Source organism: Ailuropoda melanoleuca, chromosome 6, assembly GCF_002007445.2.
Source record: "Ailuropoda melanoleuca isolate Jingjing chromosome 6, ASM200744v2, whole genome shotgun sequence".
Taxonomy (NCBI): domain Eukaryota; kingdom Metazoa; phylum Chordata; class Mammalia; order Carnivora; family Ursidae; genus Ailuropoda; species Ailuropoda melanoleuca.
This window is the reverse complement of record NC_048223.1, coordinates 61,437,939-61,455,512: the sequence shown is the minus strand read 5'-3', so window position 1 is coordinate 61,455,512 and position 17,574 is coordinate 61,437,939. Positions and strand designations below refer to the sequence as shown.

At 55.4% G+C, this 17,574-nt stretch overlaps 1 protein-coding gene across 1 annotated transcript; it reads right to left on the bottom strand.

The window, feature by feature from the left end:
- Positions 1–4,633: 4,633 nt before the first annotated feature.
- On the bottom strand, positions 4,634–17,091 carry AGT (angiotensinogen). The gene is made up of 5 exons (XM_019808322.2): positions 16,979–17,091; positions 11,589–12,445; positions 7,925–8,192; positions 6,146–6,290; positions 4,634–5,374 (listed from the first exon to the last, which is right to left on the bottom strand). Exons 2-5 carry the CDS (start codon positions 12,415–12,417, stop codon positions 5,189–5,191), a joined length of 1,428 nt encoding a protein of 475 aa, XP_019663881.1. The 5' UTR covers positions 12,418–12,445; positions 16,979–17,091; the 3' UTR covers positions 4,634–5,188.
- Between the last annotated feature and the right edge of the window lie 483 nt (positions 17,092–17,574).

Below are 17,574 nucleotides of genomic sequence, written 5' to 3'. Positions count from 1 at the left end.
ACTGGTTTGATAGAGTTTGGAGGTGGGGGTGCCGAGGAGGCCAGAACGTGGGGGGCAGAGTGTGGAGAGGAGGTGGCTCTCGTTGTGTAGCTGGGTGCTGACGAGCCACTGGTGTGGGCAGGAGCCTATCGAGGCGAGGAAAGGGTCCCCAGAAAGGAGCGGGTAGAACAATCCCGCTTGGAGCAATCTTGGAGCTCTACGGGCCCAGGAATAGTGGGTGTTCCCACGGGCCAGAATGGAAGAGCTCTGACAGCGGCCACGAGTAGGGTCCTCAGGGGGCTATGGCCTCAGGGGCGGCCCCAAATTAGCCTAAACCAAAGGCTGGTCTCCACCCACTTAACAAAGCTTACAAGCAAGCCTCAGAGGATAACTTTTTGGGTAATTCAACAGAAGTGTGGAGCAACTTGCATGCAGGGAGGTGGGCTACGGGACCCCGACTTCCTTGCAGTGATGGAGTGACTGACATTCAAAACCCACGGTGTTTGAGCATCTCTCAGAGGCACCCTGAACGTCTGCTTATTCTGCAGCTTTAAAAATCACGTGGCAGGGCGCCTGGGTGGCTCAGTCAGTAAAGCGTCTGCCTTCGGCTTAGGTCATGATCTCAGGGTCCTGGGATCGAGCCCTGCATTGGGCTCACCACTCAGCAGAGTCTGTCCCTCTCCCTCCGCCCCTCCCCCTGCTGGTACTCTTTCTGTGTCTCTCTCAAATAAATAAATAAAATCTCTTTTTTTTAAGTCACACGGCAAACCTGTGTCCACACAAAAACCTGTACACAGATGTTTATAGCAGCTTTTATTCATAATTGCCAAAAACTATTGGAAGGAACCAAGTTGTCCTGCAGCATGTGGATGGGCAAACCAAAGGGTGGCACATCCAGACAATGGAATGTCACTGGGGACTAAGAAGAAATGAGCTATCAAGCCATGAAAAGATACAGAGGGATCCTAAATTCATATGGCTAAGAGAACGAAGCCGACCTGAAAAGACTGCATACTGCAGCTGTGTGACCTTCTGGAAAAGAATGTCTGTGGAGACAGTAAAAGGATCTGTGGCGCCAGGAGGTGTGGGGGATGAAACAATAGGGGGAGCACAGAGGATTTTTAGGACACCTACTAGCCTATGAGAACTCTGTACTTTCTGTTCAATTTTGTTGTGAGCCTGAAATTACTCTTAAAAAATAAATTCTAGGAGGAAAAAAAATTCACATGGAATGATATTCAAATCGAAAATCTGTCCAAAGCCTTTAGTACATTTTTCAGAGATCCGAGGTTTTCAGATTTTAGAAAGGTGACGTGGTTTCCCTCCTGGGTACCATGGGCCGCGTGGAACAGCACCTGCTAAACAAACACATGTATCTTCCTGCAGCAAGTGCAGGACTCTTCGCACTTCTATAACCTTCCGTAAGGTAAGCATCTCCAGCAGCCTCATGTCTGTTCAGGCTGGGGTTTGCTGCCAAATGCATAACAAACAAAAATCATTTCGTTTTGTCTAAACTCGGTAAGGATTTGGGCTCTGATGAGCTTTCTCGGTGGACAGGGAGGCGCCCAGGCCACCGTCCCTGCTGGCCCCACACATGCCCAGGCTGGAGATGATCAGAGCTGCTGGATCATTCCCTTGTCTATGGGAGGTGCACTTTGCAACCCCAGGAAGACTTAGAATTTAGGGAAGAATGGTTTAAGAGAAACAGACCTCCAGAATTGATTTATTTGTGTTAAGCAATCTGCAAAGTGTTGGTATTTTGTATCCTGGTAACAACCTGACCCACTTCCCATTTATAAAGGAGCCGGAGGACAAAGAACAGCCGTGGGCCGGTTGGCAACATCGCACTCCTAGCAACTGCTGGCAGCCGCCCGAGCCCCAGCAGCCGGCTCAGTGGGAGTCATGCGCTGGTCCCTCCAGCTGCTTTCTGAAATGAAGTGGAGAACACCAGTGTTCTCGTCCTCTGGCTGCAGCGTGACCATGCTGTCCCGTGTCACTATGAGCGACTTCAAGACCATGGTTCACAAGGCAGGATGACGTGAGCAGTGGTGCCTCAGTTTCCCTGCCGGCACCTGTGTGGGGAGGGCTGTGCTGGGGGTCGGGGGAACAGCTCTGAACCCACAGTGCACACATATATAGAGACCGCTTCTTGTCTGCAGTTGTTTTAGGAAATCACAGGAGAAGCTGTCATGGTTACAGTTCTGATTGAAGATGTGTCATCCCCCCAAGAGCGGGAATCCAAGAGCTGGTGCCACTGGCTGAGGCCCCAGCCCTTCTAGAAGCCTCTGCCGGGAGGGGGATTCCGTGCTGGCTCTAACCCTAACCCTAATGTCCAGGGTGCATTTGCGGGCCCCCTGGGAAAATGCAGATGCTGACCCCAGGGCCTGGATGGGGCTTGAGGCTCTGCGTCTCTAACACGACCCATAGGCCATGCTGAGTGCACCTGCTTCCTTAATGTCCAATTCTCCCCAGAGACTTGGCATCTAGTAGCCGTTCCAAAAAGCCCAAACCAGAGAGGAGCTGGGTGCCAGCTTCTGCCCCACACTGGGCCCCTGAGGGAAGAGGGGCCCAGGGAACGCAAAGCATGGTGGACGATAAACCCGGCAGGGTCGGGCCCTGGGGTCGGGGCTGCTGCGGGAGCAGAGTGTCTGCCAACGGTGGAAAGGGGGGCCCTGATCAGCGCCCACGGTTCATTAACGCGTGGTGGGGAGGGCTCAGGACGTCTGGATTGCTGCCTCTTCAAAGAGACCACGCAAAGCACAGGTGCTGTGTTGTGTTTATCCCCCCGTGGGCCCGTATCGCTCAGGCTGGTGTCCTGGGAGGTCTGGGGGTTTGCGGGGAATGTGCACGCCTTGCTTAGGCTCCTTCACTGTCTGAAGGAGGCAGCCGGCCTCATGCATTAGAACTTTCAAGCGTCCATCCATAGCCGTGTGACATGCCTGGGGCCTTCTTGTGCGGCCAGAAAGCACAAGCTGATCTGAGGAAAGGGGAGCGGAGGGAGGTGGCCAGAAACTGAAATGATCCCCAGCAGAGAGCTTCACCTGCAGCTTTAAAGACAGGGCGGGGTGCTGCCGCACCCCAAAACGGTTACAAACTCGAGACCCTTCCCAGAAGCTTCCCCTGGGACATTTCACCTGCTCTGCTCCCCAGGTCCCAGCCCGGCCCCTGTAAGGTCAGTGGTTCTCTTTAATGGATGGGGGGAGCACGAGCCCTTGAAGACGATCCCAAAGGGGAGACTCTTGAAGAGCCTGGAATTTGGGGGGAGCAGCCTTGAGGGTCCCCCAGCGATGCCGTTAGGAGACTTGCTTGAGCGCGTGTGCCAAGGCTGTTGCACGTTTCCTGTTGCTGTAACACGTGACCACACGGGTAGCGGCTTACAGCAGCACACGTGGATTCTCTTACAGTTCTGAGGCCAGAAGTCAAAGATGGATCTCACTGATCAAAGTCACGGGGTTGCCCAGGCAGTGCTCCCTCTGGAGGCTCTGGGGGAGGCTCCTTTCCTGCTGAAGGTTATGGAACGGGACTTCCAGACAGGGTAGAGGTCATGACATTTTTATGGACTGACTGCCATTAAACGGTGATGTTTATTCGTTCAGGTATTTCCCACTTTGCACAGAATGGCAGGGAGGCCCAGAGAAGGGAAGTCACCTGCTCCGGGTCACAGTAAGTGTCAGAGATGGGCTTCCAGCCCGTCCATCCTGGAACACATGCTCCTAAGCGCCCACTGTGCTGCCCCTCACGCGCCCGGCCCAGCTGCCCCCTGGACATAGGAGCGGGGGTTGAGACACACTAGCTGGGCGCTCGGGAACGTGAGGGGGGCACTGGGATTCAGAGGGCATCGCAGGCCTGCCTCATCCTCACAGCACGCTCTGTCCCCTCTGGACCTTGGGCAGCACAGTAGCCATGCAAGTGGAACACAGATGCTTCTGCTCACATCACGGAAACCGCACACGGGAGAGAACCGGCTCAACACAGCGTTGGTCATCCCCACTCTCACCTCTGGGTGACTGTCCGGCTGCCACGTGCCCCTGGGCTCTCGTCAGTGGGCACCGTGGTCCATAGCCTGCCTAGTTATTTCAGCGTCTATGGAGGGAGCCAGGGAAGGGGCTTTATGTACGTCAGGAAACGTCTTCACTGTCATCAGCAACAGCGATCTGACCCTGTGTCCCCGGAAGGGAAGACATGCCCGTCGGCCCAGTTCCTTCCCATCTGCGTGTCGGGGCATGGGCGCCTCCCACACACCCACCTGCCGCTTAGGGATGGAAATGTCCAGAAACAAACTTCTCCAAATGATGGCTAAGTACCAGCCCTCACCTTCTGTGGAAATTCCACCCAAAATACAGCTCAAAGCCCTAGGAAGGACTTGGTGTGTATGGTCTGTCAGCCAAATGGTAGGTTTTGTTTTGCTGCTAAGTGATAGAATTTTTCTTTTTTTTTTTTAAATTTATATATCTATTTATTTGATTGATTTGATTTATTTATTTATTGAGAAAGCGTGCACGCAAGCGAGAGCAGGAGTGGGGGCAGCCACAGAGAGAGAAGCAGCCTCCCCACCGAGCAGGGAGCCCCGCACGAGACTCGATCCCAGGACCCTGAGATCATGACCTGAGCCGAAGGCAGATGCTCAACCGACTGAGCCACCCAGGTGCCCCCAGAATTTTTCTTTTTTGTTTATTGTTGCAAGACATGTATTAATAACACAGGGATAATCAGCCATGGTATTATATTCTAACGTAAATTCAGACACTTGTGTTTTTCAGAGATCCCGGTATCCTGGTAAAGAAGACCTGAAAACCAACCAAAGTTAAGGCATCAGGGGGGACGGCAGCTGGTCCGCTCGTATTCCCTAACCGAACTTAAACCCAGGGCAGTGAAAACTGTAATTGTAAACCCAATTTCTGTTCTCTGATAAAAGGGACACAATTTTTGGTTTCACCAACCAGTTGGTCTGTTCAGACTTTCTCCTGAACAGTTGTCCTGTGCTAAACTCTGGTTGCTGGCTCCCCCCACGTGGCCCGAGATAAACCCAAGAACCCTGGAGGCCTTCTGCCCGCAGGTTCTGCTGCTCGTTAGATGGAGGAGACCGGCTTCTTTCCAGCTCCAGGCTGACTCACTGGGAGGCAGAGTGGAAGACGGGTGACAAATCAGCATTGCTGTGGCTGCTGCCCTTGCGCACGGTGACAGCTGCGTCTCGGTGGCGGGCCAGGCCTCACACTGTGCTCAGCGGGTTGACCACACGGCCCAGGAAGTGGAGGGCAGTGGAGTCTTGCTCATAAATGGCGAACAGGAACGGGCGGCTCAGGGTCACCTCCAGGGGCCCATCCGGCTGCGGGGCAGACTCTGTGGGCTGCTCTCCCTCGTCTGCTTTTAGTTCCAAAAGGATGCTATTCAGCACCTGCAAAGCAGCAAGCGTTGGGATGGCTCCCGAAGGCCCTCCGGGCCCAGGGAGAGGTTGCAGGACAGCTGTGTCTCCAGCCTGCCTGCACCACACATGCCCCTCGGTGTAGACGATTCCCACTCGGCCCAACTCACATGACAGTTCCTCCCCAAAGTGTCCCTCCAACCCACCAGTCCCCACTTTCCACCTTGCTGTCCAGGGCAGCACCCCGGGCCCCTCGGCTGTGGTCTGCCCGTGCCTGGGTCATCCCACTTATTTAGCAAGAGGGCCCATGCCCCCCAACAGTGATCTCCGAGTCCAGAACTGTGCGTGGCCACTCCCCAGTACCCAGCGCAGTGCCCGGCACATCCAGGCACCCCAGCTGCAGGGATGCATTGTTCCACGTGGCAGAAGGACAGTCTGTCTACTGCTGGGCGTTCCCTGAAGCACGCAGCTCTCGACAGGGTTGGCACTGGGCACTTACTCCCATGGCCTGAGTCCTGACCCTGCTGTGGGTTCTGGGAAGGACCCCAAGGCTAGGCCAGTCTAGGCAGAGCCAAGGACACATGGTGGGGAAGGGTTTGCTGCTCTCCACCTGTCCCCGGAAAGCCCCGGAAGTTCTGGTCACTTCTTTCCCACCCTGGGTGCACACCCACCTAACCATGCTCTCCTCTCCTCCTCCCCTGCCTGCCTCCCAGAAGCTGCCTCCATGCCCCAACTGTCTACGCCTCCCACCCTCTGAACACACAGAATCCACTCGGGCCCAGACAGACACCGCCGGCACGGTACCTTTCCAACTCTGAGATTGTCCTCACTGATATTGCCCAGGTTTGCCTCGGTGCCCAGCAGGGTGGGCAGCTTGGCCTGGGCAAGCAGGTCCTGCAGGTCGTAGGAGGCTCGCAGTGTCAGCTGGGGCATGGTCAGGCGGATGGCCCTGAGGGGACGATCACGCTTAGGAAGGTCCTGGGTGGCTCCCCCTGTGAGGCCCTGGGGCCCCCTCACCCAGCTAGGCTGTCTCGGGAAAAGTCCGTCAGCAAGAAATACAACAAACAACTTGCATGTCCTTGGGAATACTGTGAGAAGGATGTAATTTAGAGCAGCGCTCTCTGGGGGTTTGACAATGACTTGTCTGTTCTTTGTTCTACTATGGTTTTCGGTTGGCTGCATTGAAGCTGTATTACCTGGATAATTGTAAGATGCTATTCTCTGAAATAATGTATCGTGTCTTACTAGCCACCTTTCAATGGAGTTCTTGACATAGAAACCCCCGTGGAGGGGAGAGCGATGGGAGGAATGTCCCATCACTCTCCGTGCCGGCCATGCTGCTTACATCAATTCAGCTGACCTTCCTGTAGGACCTCTGCCTTCCTTGGGCATCCCTGAGAGCCCGTGGATGTTTCCGGGGACATACCAAACCTTCGCAAGAGTTACAGTACACCCATGTCCACAGCAGCATTATTCACAATAGCCAACAGGTGGAAGTGACCCAAGTGTCCATTGATGGATGAGTGGATAAACGAAACATGTCTGTCCATGTAATGGAGTATTAGCTGTCAGAGGAAGGAAATCCTGACCCATGCTGCCACATGGATGAACCCTGAAGACATCATGCTAAGCAAAATAAGCCCGCCACAAAAGGACAAATGCTGTTTGAGTGCCCTCATCTGAGGTCCTGGAACAGACACATTCACAGAGACTGGAAGTTGAATGGCCGTGGCCAGGGGCTGGGGGAGGGGGAATGGGGAGTTCGTGTTTCTGTTTGGGAAGACGACAACATTCTGGAGACAGGTGGTGGCGAGGGACACACAGCCATGTGGGTGCTTCATGCCACTGAACCGTGCATTTACAGACGGTTCGAGGTAAACACGATGTGATGGGTTTACAGCCACCACAACAAAGACTGATTTTAAAAGTAGCGTTGCCCTCCTGAGGCCAGTGTGCCCCTAAGTGCCCTCTCGGGGCAGGTTTCCGGACCCCATTGCTCTGGGCCAGGGATGCGGGTCAAGTGTAGCACCCCAGTGGAGGGGAACGGCTTTCCTACCGCCATAGCTGGAAAGAGGAGCAAAGCACTGGGGCAGCAAAGTGGGGAGTTCTGGAGTCAGGGACAGCTCCCCGTCCCCCAGGCCTCTCAGAGGGGTCCAAACCCTTCTGGGACGCCAGTCCCCAACAAGTTCTTGGAATGCAGCAGACTGTGGGAGGGAGCACTGGCGGGGGCGGTGGGGAGTGGCACGACAAAGGTCCCCATTCAGGACAGGCTGAAATGCAGTCCTCCAATGCACGCTCCCCACTCCTTTACCTCTCCTGAGCCCAGAAAGAGACGGTACCTGGAGAGCTAGGTCCGTGAATGGATGGATGCAGGGGTGATGCGTGAACGCACCGGCCTTCTGCCCCCGGAACAGCAGGGCCACCCGGCCCTTCCCCATCCTGTGCCCAGGGCTCAGCCAACACCCGCCCATCTGCTCACCCCACGTCCGTCCCCTCCCACCCTGTGTGGAAGGATGGGCCCAGCTCCCCACTTTCCAGGGGGAGCAGCCCCCTAGGGGCCAGGTGGTGTCCCAGGAGCCGTACCGGGGAGACAGGTTCTTCAGCCACGTCAGGAAGTTGTGCTGGAAGGTGAGGGCCTCCACCTTCTGCAGGTCTGAGGCGCCGTGGGGCTGGACCAGCAGCAGGCAGGCGTTCTTGCTGAGGGGCACACGGGTCAGGGACAGGTTGTTCTGGGCGTCGCTCCAGTGCTGGAAGGTGCCCGTGCCTGAGATCATGGAGACCGACACCGAGGTGGCGTTGTCCACCCAGAAGTCCTGCAGCCCCGGCAGCAGGGAGAACCCCTTCAGCTTTCCTGGAGACCCAGAGAGGAGACAAAGAGGGACGGGCAGCTGAGGCAGGGGCAGGCGGGTGCGCTCAGTGCTGGGGACACCGCAGAGCAGAGCCGAAGCCCAGCCTGTGCCCCAGCCTCGCCCCGCGATGTCCCAGGCCACGGGGCCTTTTCCCACCCCAGCACTGCCCCAGAGCTTCACAGCCCCACCCAGGACCCCAAGGGCCGGACGAGTCTTCCCCCTGCAAAACCTGACTGTTTGAGTTCACTTGGGTGACACCAACTGCCCGTGTTGAAGACATTTTACACACCAGGTGCCACTCTGAGATTTTACACCTGTCACCTTAAGGCCCACAAAGGAAACCAGAACACTTAGGGAACTTAGGCCACTACGAAGTGACTAGGTAAACTCACCCCAGATCTGTCCTGGCCCAAAACCTGCGATCCACACTCACTGGCTTCTTTTTTTAAATAAATTTAATTGTATTAGAGAAGTTAGGTTCACAGCAAAATTTAGAGGAAGGTGTAGAGCTTTCTCGTATGCCCACTGGTCCCACATGCACCGCCTCCCGCACTATCGACACCTCCACCGGAGTGGGACATCTGTTAACACTGATGGCCCTCCAGGGACACATCATTGTCACCCAGAGTCCAGGGTTGACATTAGGGCTCACTCTCGGGGCCGTATGATCTATAGGGCTGGACAGATGTGCGGTGACCTGTATCCACCAACCACAGTGTCACCCGGAGCAGCTTCACGGCCCTACGCATCCTCGGGGCACGCTTGCTTCTCAGTCTGTGAGCTGTGACAGTCTCCCCTTCTCAAGTCAGGACGCAGAGCTCAGCACGCCTGTCTTGCAATGCGGGTGCCACGTCTCAGGCCCCCGTGCTGCCCAGGACAGACATACAACCTGGTGTGGCCAGTGGCTCCGAGCAAAGCGCCCCGTGCGAGCTCGCCCTGGGCCCTTGGGGAGGGGGTGAGCCCTGTCTGGTGCCCTGCCTCACGGGGCTGTGCAGGTGGAGGCGGAGGGGAGCTGCCAGCTGGCTCTGCTGTCACGGGAGGAGGGGTAGACGCCTGCTGAAGACCCTGTCCCTGGGGGTCTGTCCATGACTGCAGCCCCTGGCACAGCCCCTCCCTCTGCGCTCTTCTCAGTCACCTTGAGAGCCTAGTCACCCATGGTGGGGCTATTTCTAGGAGGAGAAGGTGGGGGTGAGTCTGTCACAGAGCGGCCCCTGGGTGCCGGCCACCTGGGTGTCTGAGGAGAGGCAGGTTAAAGACCCAGGGTGCCCTTTCCCTGGAGCAGAGGTCTCCAAGGTGGCAGGGTGGGGGCTGGAGGGACAGGTCCTCCAGGAGGGGAGGGGAAGGGGCGGACGGGCTGCCTTCCCAGGGCCTGGTCTGATGAGAAGGGACGGGCAGAGCCACAGTGTCCTTTGTCCCAGGCTCCCTGGGGAGGGGCCTCAGCTTTGGCCCACCAGGTCTGGCCAGGGACTTGTTAATTAGGGGAAGAAAGGACGAAATCTTTTCTCACCAAAACAGAAAGATGTGAGAATCTGAAACAGAGGTGGCTTCCCCTTCCCACCCGCTCCGCTGAAAACACAGCACACCTCCTCGTCCAGAGGTTAAGTAAATCTCTCAGGGTTAAGTCAACTGGTGGTATGGAAGCTGCCAGAGCCAGCACCAGCTCGGGCGACCGCAGGGCCTGGGCAAAGGGCGCCCTGCGGCTCAGGGGCTCCCAGTCCCCGAGTCTTCGCCAGTTGGAAACATCCAGCTGTCCGCTGAGGTCGTGGTACGAGAACGTCATTACCAAAGGGCAACTTAGAGCTCCACAGACAGCCTGCGGCTTCACGAGCGGGCACGCGGTGGTGGGCAGGGAGGGGCTGTGCAGCTCTGTCTGGTGGAAACTGAGGCACAGAAAGGTCAGGGAGCAAGATCAGAGAGTGGTACATGGTAGGGCTGGCCCAGCATCCAAGCACCTGTGGCTCTTTTGCTATCTCGCTTTGCCTTTTGGGGCACAACTTTCTCAAGGAGCTCTCCTCCTGGGGCTCCTCTTAGGAATGGCAGGCTGAGCCCACGAGTCCCCAGTCCTCCCCGGGGTACGGTCACCCTCAGCTGGAGGCCGCTTGTGCTGAGCTCTGCTCCCACGACCTGTCGGCAGTCCTGGGTCTCTATCATCTTCCTCCTGCACCCAAAACGGGCTGGAGGTCCTTCCCCTTGGCGGTTTACAGACTTCCAGGATGGCTTCAGAGTAAGAAAATAGTCATGCTGTCTCTGGTTTCATCTTTGGCCTGCTGGCTCCCTTGGCTCGCGAACGCACCCTCCCCGGCCCACCCATCAGTGTGCAGAGCCATGACCTCAGCACGTGTCCCCAGGTCAGTGTGCCTGTTGCATCACCTTCCCCAGGACCCTCCCTGCCTCCAATGCACACAGCCCCTGCCGCCCGGATGACCTCTGACCAGAACATTTTGCCTGCTCCAGCACCCACCACCCTTCCCAGCATCACATTCCAAAATCCGGCCCGACCCATCTCTAGGGCCCTGCCTTCCACTGGTCACATCCACTCCGAGCTCTGGCCAACCCCAGGCGCCCTTGCTCTGGTTCCTGTCCCTGAACTCCCCGGCCTTTGCTCACGCATTTGTTCTCCTGCAGCCCTGCTCCCCTCACCGCCCCCAGGCCTCTGTCCTCTCTCCAGGGACCCTCCCTCCTTCAGTGCTTGGTCCCCCCAGGACACTTCTACTTAGAGCTCTGTAGCTGGGGGCATTTGCCTGTGGGATCTATCTCCCCTCTTGAGCTTGAATAGGCAACCTGGGGTCTGGACATGTGCATCCTTCCTCCCTGGCCCCTCTGAGCCACCCAGCTCAGGGGCATGCACGTAGTAAATCGTCAACGATTAGTTGTTGAATGAGTGAACTATCTTTGCAGGGGTTGGGGGCGGGGTGGTAATGACCCCTCCCAACATGAAAGTGCTGTAAGCAAACAATTTGGTTATTTTTGCATGAACTTTGACCTTCTCAAGAAACAAGAATCCCTCGCTCCTGAGGGCGGAGCTGGGCCACAGGGCCGGGAGGGGTGGGTTTGGATCCTAGGACCCCCACTTGTGGCTGTGCCATCTTGAGGAAGTCACTGTGTTTTCTTCTAGAGGTAGTAAGACCTCTCCCCCACATCACAAGGGGGTTAAGTGATCAGAGTGCAAGGATGTACTATAGAAGCAGCAGGTAGATAGGCGGGTACTCATCCAAGGAGTCCACTGGGCAGCTACTTCCGGCTCCTTGAGAGTGGCTCCCAGGTACTTCCTCACGTCCGCCACCCTGCCCATCTCCAAGGCCCGGACCTGCTGAGCTGAATGCTGGACATGAAGCCCACAGACGAAGAACTGGGACCCTCTGGCACCAGCCCAGGGACACCCACGGGGCTTGCCTTACCTTGGAAGTGGACGTAGGTGTTGAAAAGCAGGGTGCTGTCTGGGCTGACTCCTGACAGGGGTCTGTCCATTTTCCACCCTGTCACTGCCTGCATGAACCTGTTCATCTTCTCAGCAGCAAGATCCGGGTCGGTGGACAAGTCCAGAGAGCGCGGGAGGGTGACGGGAGCAAAGGGAGCCAGGCCCCGCACAAAGGGCTGCTTCAGACGCAGGCCAGGGGCTGTGAACAGGCCCAGCACCGTGGAGAGGAGCAGTGTGGACTGGCCGTCAGCCCCTCCCTGGGCGACCAGAAGGCCCTGGATGGTGTGCAGGGCGGAGAGGACCTTGTGGCCATCCAGCCGGGAGGTGCAGCCCTGGTCCTCCCCGGGGACCCCCAGGAACGCCTGCAGTCTGCTGGCCGTGGGGTCCAGCGCACCCAGGTAGAGAGAGGCCAGGGTGCCAAAGAGAGTCGTTGGGGACAGGACGGTCCCGCTGGCCGTGCTGCAGGTCTCGCTCAGCATCCTGTACATGTGGAAACCCAGGAAGTTGAGCATCATTCCCACTTTCGCTGCCCGCATCCTGTCGTCCTCCTGCAGCTTCTCAGTGGCCAGCGCCAGCTGCTCTCGAAGGGCCTCCTCGTCCACAGGGGACGTCTTGGCCTGAATGGGGACCGGCGTGAAGGTCAGGGCTTTGGGCATCTCCGCATTGGATTTCTCCAGCTGCTCACAGCTGCCCTTGCTGTAGACGAGGAGGTGGAAAGGGTGTATGTACACCCGGTCCGCAGCGGCCAGGCCGGCCCAGGACAGGAGACAGAGGACGGTGGCCCCCAGGCTCACCCCCGCAGCAGCCATCTCTGACAGGGGCACTCGCTGCCTGTACCTGAAACATCATTCCATGAAGGGCGACAGATTACTAAGTGAGTAAGTGCCCTCCAGCCAGACTTCTAGCTGTTCCCATATTCCCCGTGGTCCCTGAATCCAGGAGAAATCTACCCCGGTCCACACATTTCGAAGAGAAGCAATAGATTCAAAGCTCTGAGGAAAGTACCTCTGTGATCCACTACACACAGTTATGGGCTGAGCTGTGCCTTTACAGGGCTTATTTTGGGGTCGGTTTTGATATTAAGACAGTTGTAGATTTTATGAAATATGAAACTGTCCATTACACCAAGTAAAAACATACACAAATGTTTTCACAAAATATTATAAGTGCTTCTCTTCGAGAATATGTGAATGGCTGATATTATTTTTACCTTGTGCTAATCAGTGATACTATGCTTTAGTCAACAATTATATGTTTAATAAAGAATAATATGGGTGGCTCAGTCACTTAAGTGTCTGCCTTCGGCTTGGGTCATGATCCTGGAGTCCTGGGATCACACCCCGTGTCGGGCTCCTTGCTTGGCCGGAGTCTGCTTCTCCCTGTCCCTCTGCCAACCTCCCACCACGCTCGTGCTCACACACTCTCTCTCTCAAATAAATAAATCTTTTTTTTAAAGAGTAATATGAAAACATTTAATCTTATTTTTAAAGAAACTTTAATTTTAAAATTAAAAAAAATTTTTTGCCTTGTTGCCTTAAAGTTTTCAACTTCATATGTTGATGTCCTTAATCCCACTCCCTCAAAACGTACTATATTGGGAGATAGAGTCTTTAAAGAGGTAATTTAGGTTCAATGAGGTCATTGGGATGGGCCCTCATCCAATCTGACTGGTGTCCGTCTTAGAAGAGGAGATTAGGACGTAGACGCACACAGACGGAAGACCCTGGGAAGACAGGGAGAAGACGGCCATCTACAAGCCAAGGAGAGAGACCTGAGAAGCAGCCAACCCTGCCGACACCTCAAGCTTGGACTTGGAGCCTGTATGTGATAGGAAGGTTATCCCAGAAGGAGCACATCAGTTCTTGTCGCCTCCCGAATCATGAGAGAACAGATCTTTGTCGTTGAAGTGACCCAGTCTGTGGGACTTTGATAAGGCCACCTGAGCAAACTCATGCATTCACAGGCCTCTGGCCATGAGTTTTCACCTAGAAAACCAACCGTGGAGCAGACCACAAGTCTTCAGGAAGCCCCCTAGACCCAGGGAAGGTGGGAAACAAGCTTGGACTATAGGACTAACACACACAGAGGTTTTGCCCATGTTATAAATTGGCCTGGCAAGAAAGATCGCACCGTGTAGTAGCAACCAGGAAATGTACCTGATTTCCCAGACAAGGTAATAATTTAAGAATACAGATATCTTCGGGGCGCCTGGGTGGCACAGCGGTTAAGCGTCTGCCTTCAGCTCAGGGAGTGATCCCGGCGTTATGGGATCGAGCCCCACATCGGGCTCCTCTGCTATGAGCCTGCTTCTTCCTCTCCCACTCCCCCTGCTTGTGTTCCCTCTCTCGCTGGCTGTCTCTATCTCTGTCGAATAAATAAATAAAATCTTTAAAAAAAAAAGAATACAGATATTATAACTGGGTAGTATATGACAGTTCCCAGAAGCCCCTGCCCAGAGATTACCCTATCTAGTCCCTGCGCTATTCACACGAGGAGGGAAGGGCTTCAACTCTCTGCAGACACAGAAAGGGGAATTCTGAAGCATGAGGAAAAATTCCCAAGGTCACACAGCAAGCATGTAACAGACGTAATTCAGACCTGCGCTTATCCCCGCCGGTCAGTCCCAGCCCCGGTTCCCACTGGTCTCACCTGGGAAGCTTTAGTGACTGTGGAAGTCCATCCCACACCCAGAGATGTCAAACTGGCCCTGGGGTGTGGCCTGGGAATGGAATTTTCAGCCTCCCCGTGACCCTAACAGGCAGCTGGCATCGAGCACCAGAGGCTCAGCCTGAAGCCCTGGGGTTTCTACCTGTCCCAGCACCCCAAACCAGCCGGCAGCTATTTCCTGCATGGTGGAACCCCGATGGAGCTCAACACCAGCCCCACCAACAGCTTGATGGCCCTGGTCAGCGCTGGGACCGGGTATAGATTGTTGTAATGACTTCCCAGGTGACTCTACGAAGCCAGGACAATCTTCTGCCCTTGACGCGGTCTCTGGGGTTGGCGGGAGGCGCTCCAGCACCCTTCTCTAGAGCCCTGGGAGTCTGCTCTCGCCAACAGCACACAGAGTAGCCTGAGATCCTGGAAGACAAGGTTCTTGGGCTGGGTCTGCTAACTCATTCCACTGTCTAACTCTTTGCATTTCTAGGAGATCCATGTTCGTTGTAGGGGTTCATTCGGTTCCAATCATTTCAGCGATATCTCACTCATTTCTGGTGAAGACGTGGACTGTATTACCAACTCACTTCTCACTCCCTCCTCATCGTCACTCATCCCCCTGCCCTACCACCACAGGCCAGGCATCCCTGGAGCGGAGGTATGTCTCCACTAACTCGAGGTCACCTTGACACCTCTGTCTTTCCTGCACACCTATGCACACCCAGTTGTCCCCTTCTACCGGCACTCTGCACTCCTCTCCTGGGTCTGGTAACCTGCACCCACTTTCAACTTAAAAGCATTGTGTGTTTAGTTTTGCTCTGGTCATCAACTACCAGATGAACTTTGACTTCTGACCTCAGCCACCACGTCACCCTCTTCCCTGTGCATTTGACTCAATCTGCTGTTCTCGTGAGAAGCCACATGACATACAAAATGGAACAGAAAATTCTCCTTCCTGTCCAGACAGGCCTCGGTTGCCAGCTCATGGCTCATGTAAAAAGTCAAATCATGCTGAGTTTTCAGGGGAAACTTGGAGAAGCCGAGGGCTGGAGAAATCATGCAGTAATGGCACCCAGTCCCGGGTTGGGGTCCTGCAGATAAGGACAGTCCCCTCCCTGCTTTGTCAGTCCCTCGCGGGGCAGGCACTGACTCAGGTGAAGCAATTTCACAGATCATTGTCAGGACAGAGTCTGCTGTTGCTCTCAGCCGGGATGGGTGGCTGCTGTGCTGGCTGGTCCTAACTCAGCACACAGCGGGGTCTCCGAATAAACGGGGGCTCCAGGCCCCTGTGGATCTGCCCTCCTCCACCACCCCTGCTCAGTCTCCCTCTCCACCTCCCTGCTTCTCGGTATCCCTACCCCTCGTGGTTCCGTGGCTTCGTGAAATGGTGACATCGGCAGCCGACACTGTTCTAATGCCTGTCATTGCCAGGCAGTGTTCTAGTGCTTTCCATGAACCAACTCGTCTCATCCTCCTAAGGCTTCCGTGACACCCCATTTCACACTGCAACTGTCCCCCACCACTCCTGCCACCCTGAACTCACTTACCCTGCTTTACTTCCTTTTACCACGGCACTGACCACCTTCTGACCTTATACATAATTAATTCTTATATATTTATTTATGTTTAGTGTTTATTGCCTGTCTCTTCCCACGTGAAGGCAAACCCCACGAGAGCGGGGTCCTTGTTCTCTTTTTTTTGCTGATATATATATATATATATATATATATCTATATATATCTATCTCACATTTCCAGAAATGTTCCTGAGACATACTCGGTACTTGATAAGTAATTGTTAAGTTGATTAATTAATGCTTTTTTGCAGATGAACAGAGAAGTTTCACGGCTTGCTCAAGGTCACACAGCTGAGGGAAAGACAGAATCAGGATTCAGACCCAGAACCCCTGATGCCATAGTCCATAGACTTCAGCACCCACCTATAGTGCCTCTTGAACAAAATAATAAGAATCTGTTTTTTTATTTTCTCCTGAGTTTAGAAAGCACTTTCACATTATACTAGCTCTCTTAATTTATACCATGGTTCACAAGCAAGGGAGGCTAAGCATTGCTATTTGTTCCATTTTATAGATGAGCAAACCAAGGCTCAGGGAGACAAAGCGATGAGTTGAGTGCACAGACCCAAACCTCAAACCAGGACCAGAGGCAGCACTGTGTCAGGGGAGGCAGAGGGAGACAGAGGCCGGCCACTCCTCCCCTGAGCCTCTGGGGACACAGCCCCGGGGCAACTGAGTCTGCTCCCCCACCCCCCTCCCAGCTCCAGCACCTGCACAACAGCCTTGTGCGTCTCACCGACTAGAAGAGACCCAGTGGACTCTAGGCCACCGTGGCTCTCCTCCCGTCCAGCCCCTGAGGACCCGGCCCGGCTCAGAGGCAGCGGGAGGACCCGGCCACCCTGCCCTACTGATGGGGAGGGGCAGTTCCTCTGCTAAGACCAAGGGGGAGGACAGCGTGTGAGAGGACATCCGCTGGAACGGGAGGGGAGAGACGTCTTCCGCGTCGTCTTCAGTAGAGATCCCCCTGCAGCACACGTCACCCCTGACCCCTGGCTTCTGGCTCCCAGAAGCTTTTCCCACCTCCCCCCAGAGACCCCTTGGCTTCTACTCCCAACGGATAACTCAGCTGCCCTGAGAGAGATGCGGAGGGGTAACAGTGAAGCAAGGGTGTGGATGGAGAGGGACTCCCCGCTTACCTTCTGCTCAAGTTCCCAAAACAAAAGCAGCCTCTTCCCCTGGCTGAGCCACCGAGGCCCTATTTATAACAGAGGGGTGGGGATGGAGCCGTTCCCAGACCATTCTGTGCCCAAGCTGGGGAGGAGGGAGGTGACATCACTTGGCCTGATCATGGGGGTGGGGGCCTCAGGCAGCCAGGCCTGACTGGGAGACAGGAGCCAGAGCAACTCTCAGGCTGGGACTCCTTCCAGGAAGTCAGGGTGATCGATACACACTTTCAGTGCCGAACAGAATGAGCCAGTGTGCTGTGAAGTTACACATTTACCCAAGCTCACCTGCACTGGGGCCGCGGTGATGGACACGGGCATGTCCCACGTACGTGTGTGTAGGTGTGTGATGGGTCTGCCCTGAGGTGTGACAGCCCAGGGCCAGCCACCCAAGCCTTCTGACAGAGTCCTCTTGAGGCGTGCTTCTGAGTGTCCCCAGGAATGTGCTTGAGTCCCCAGCGGGCAGGGGAAGAAGCAGTGCAGGGCGGTCTGGAGACAACTTCTGACCCCGCAGTCTTGAGTGGCTCAGTGGTTGTCCAAACAACCTTTAGGCACCTGCTCCATGAGAG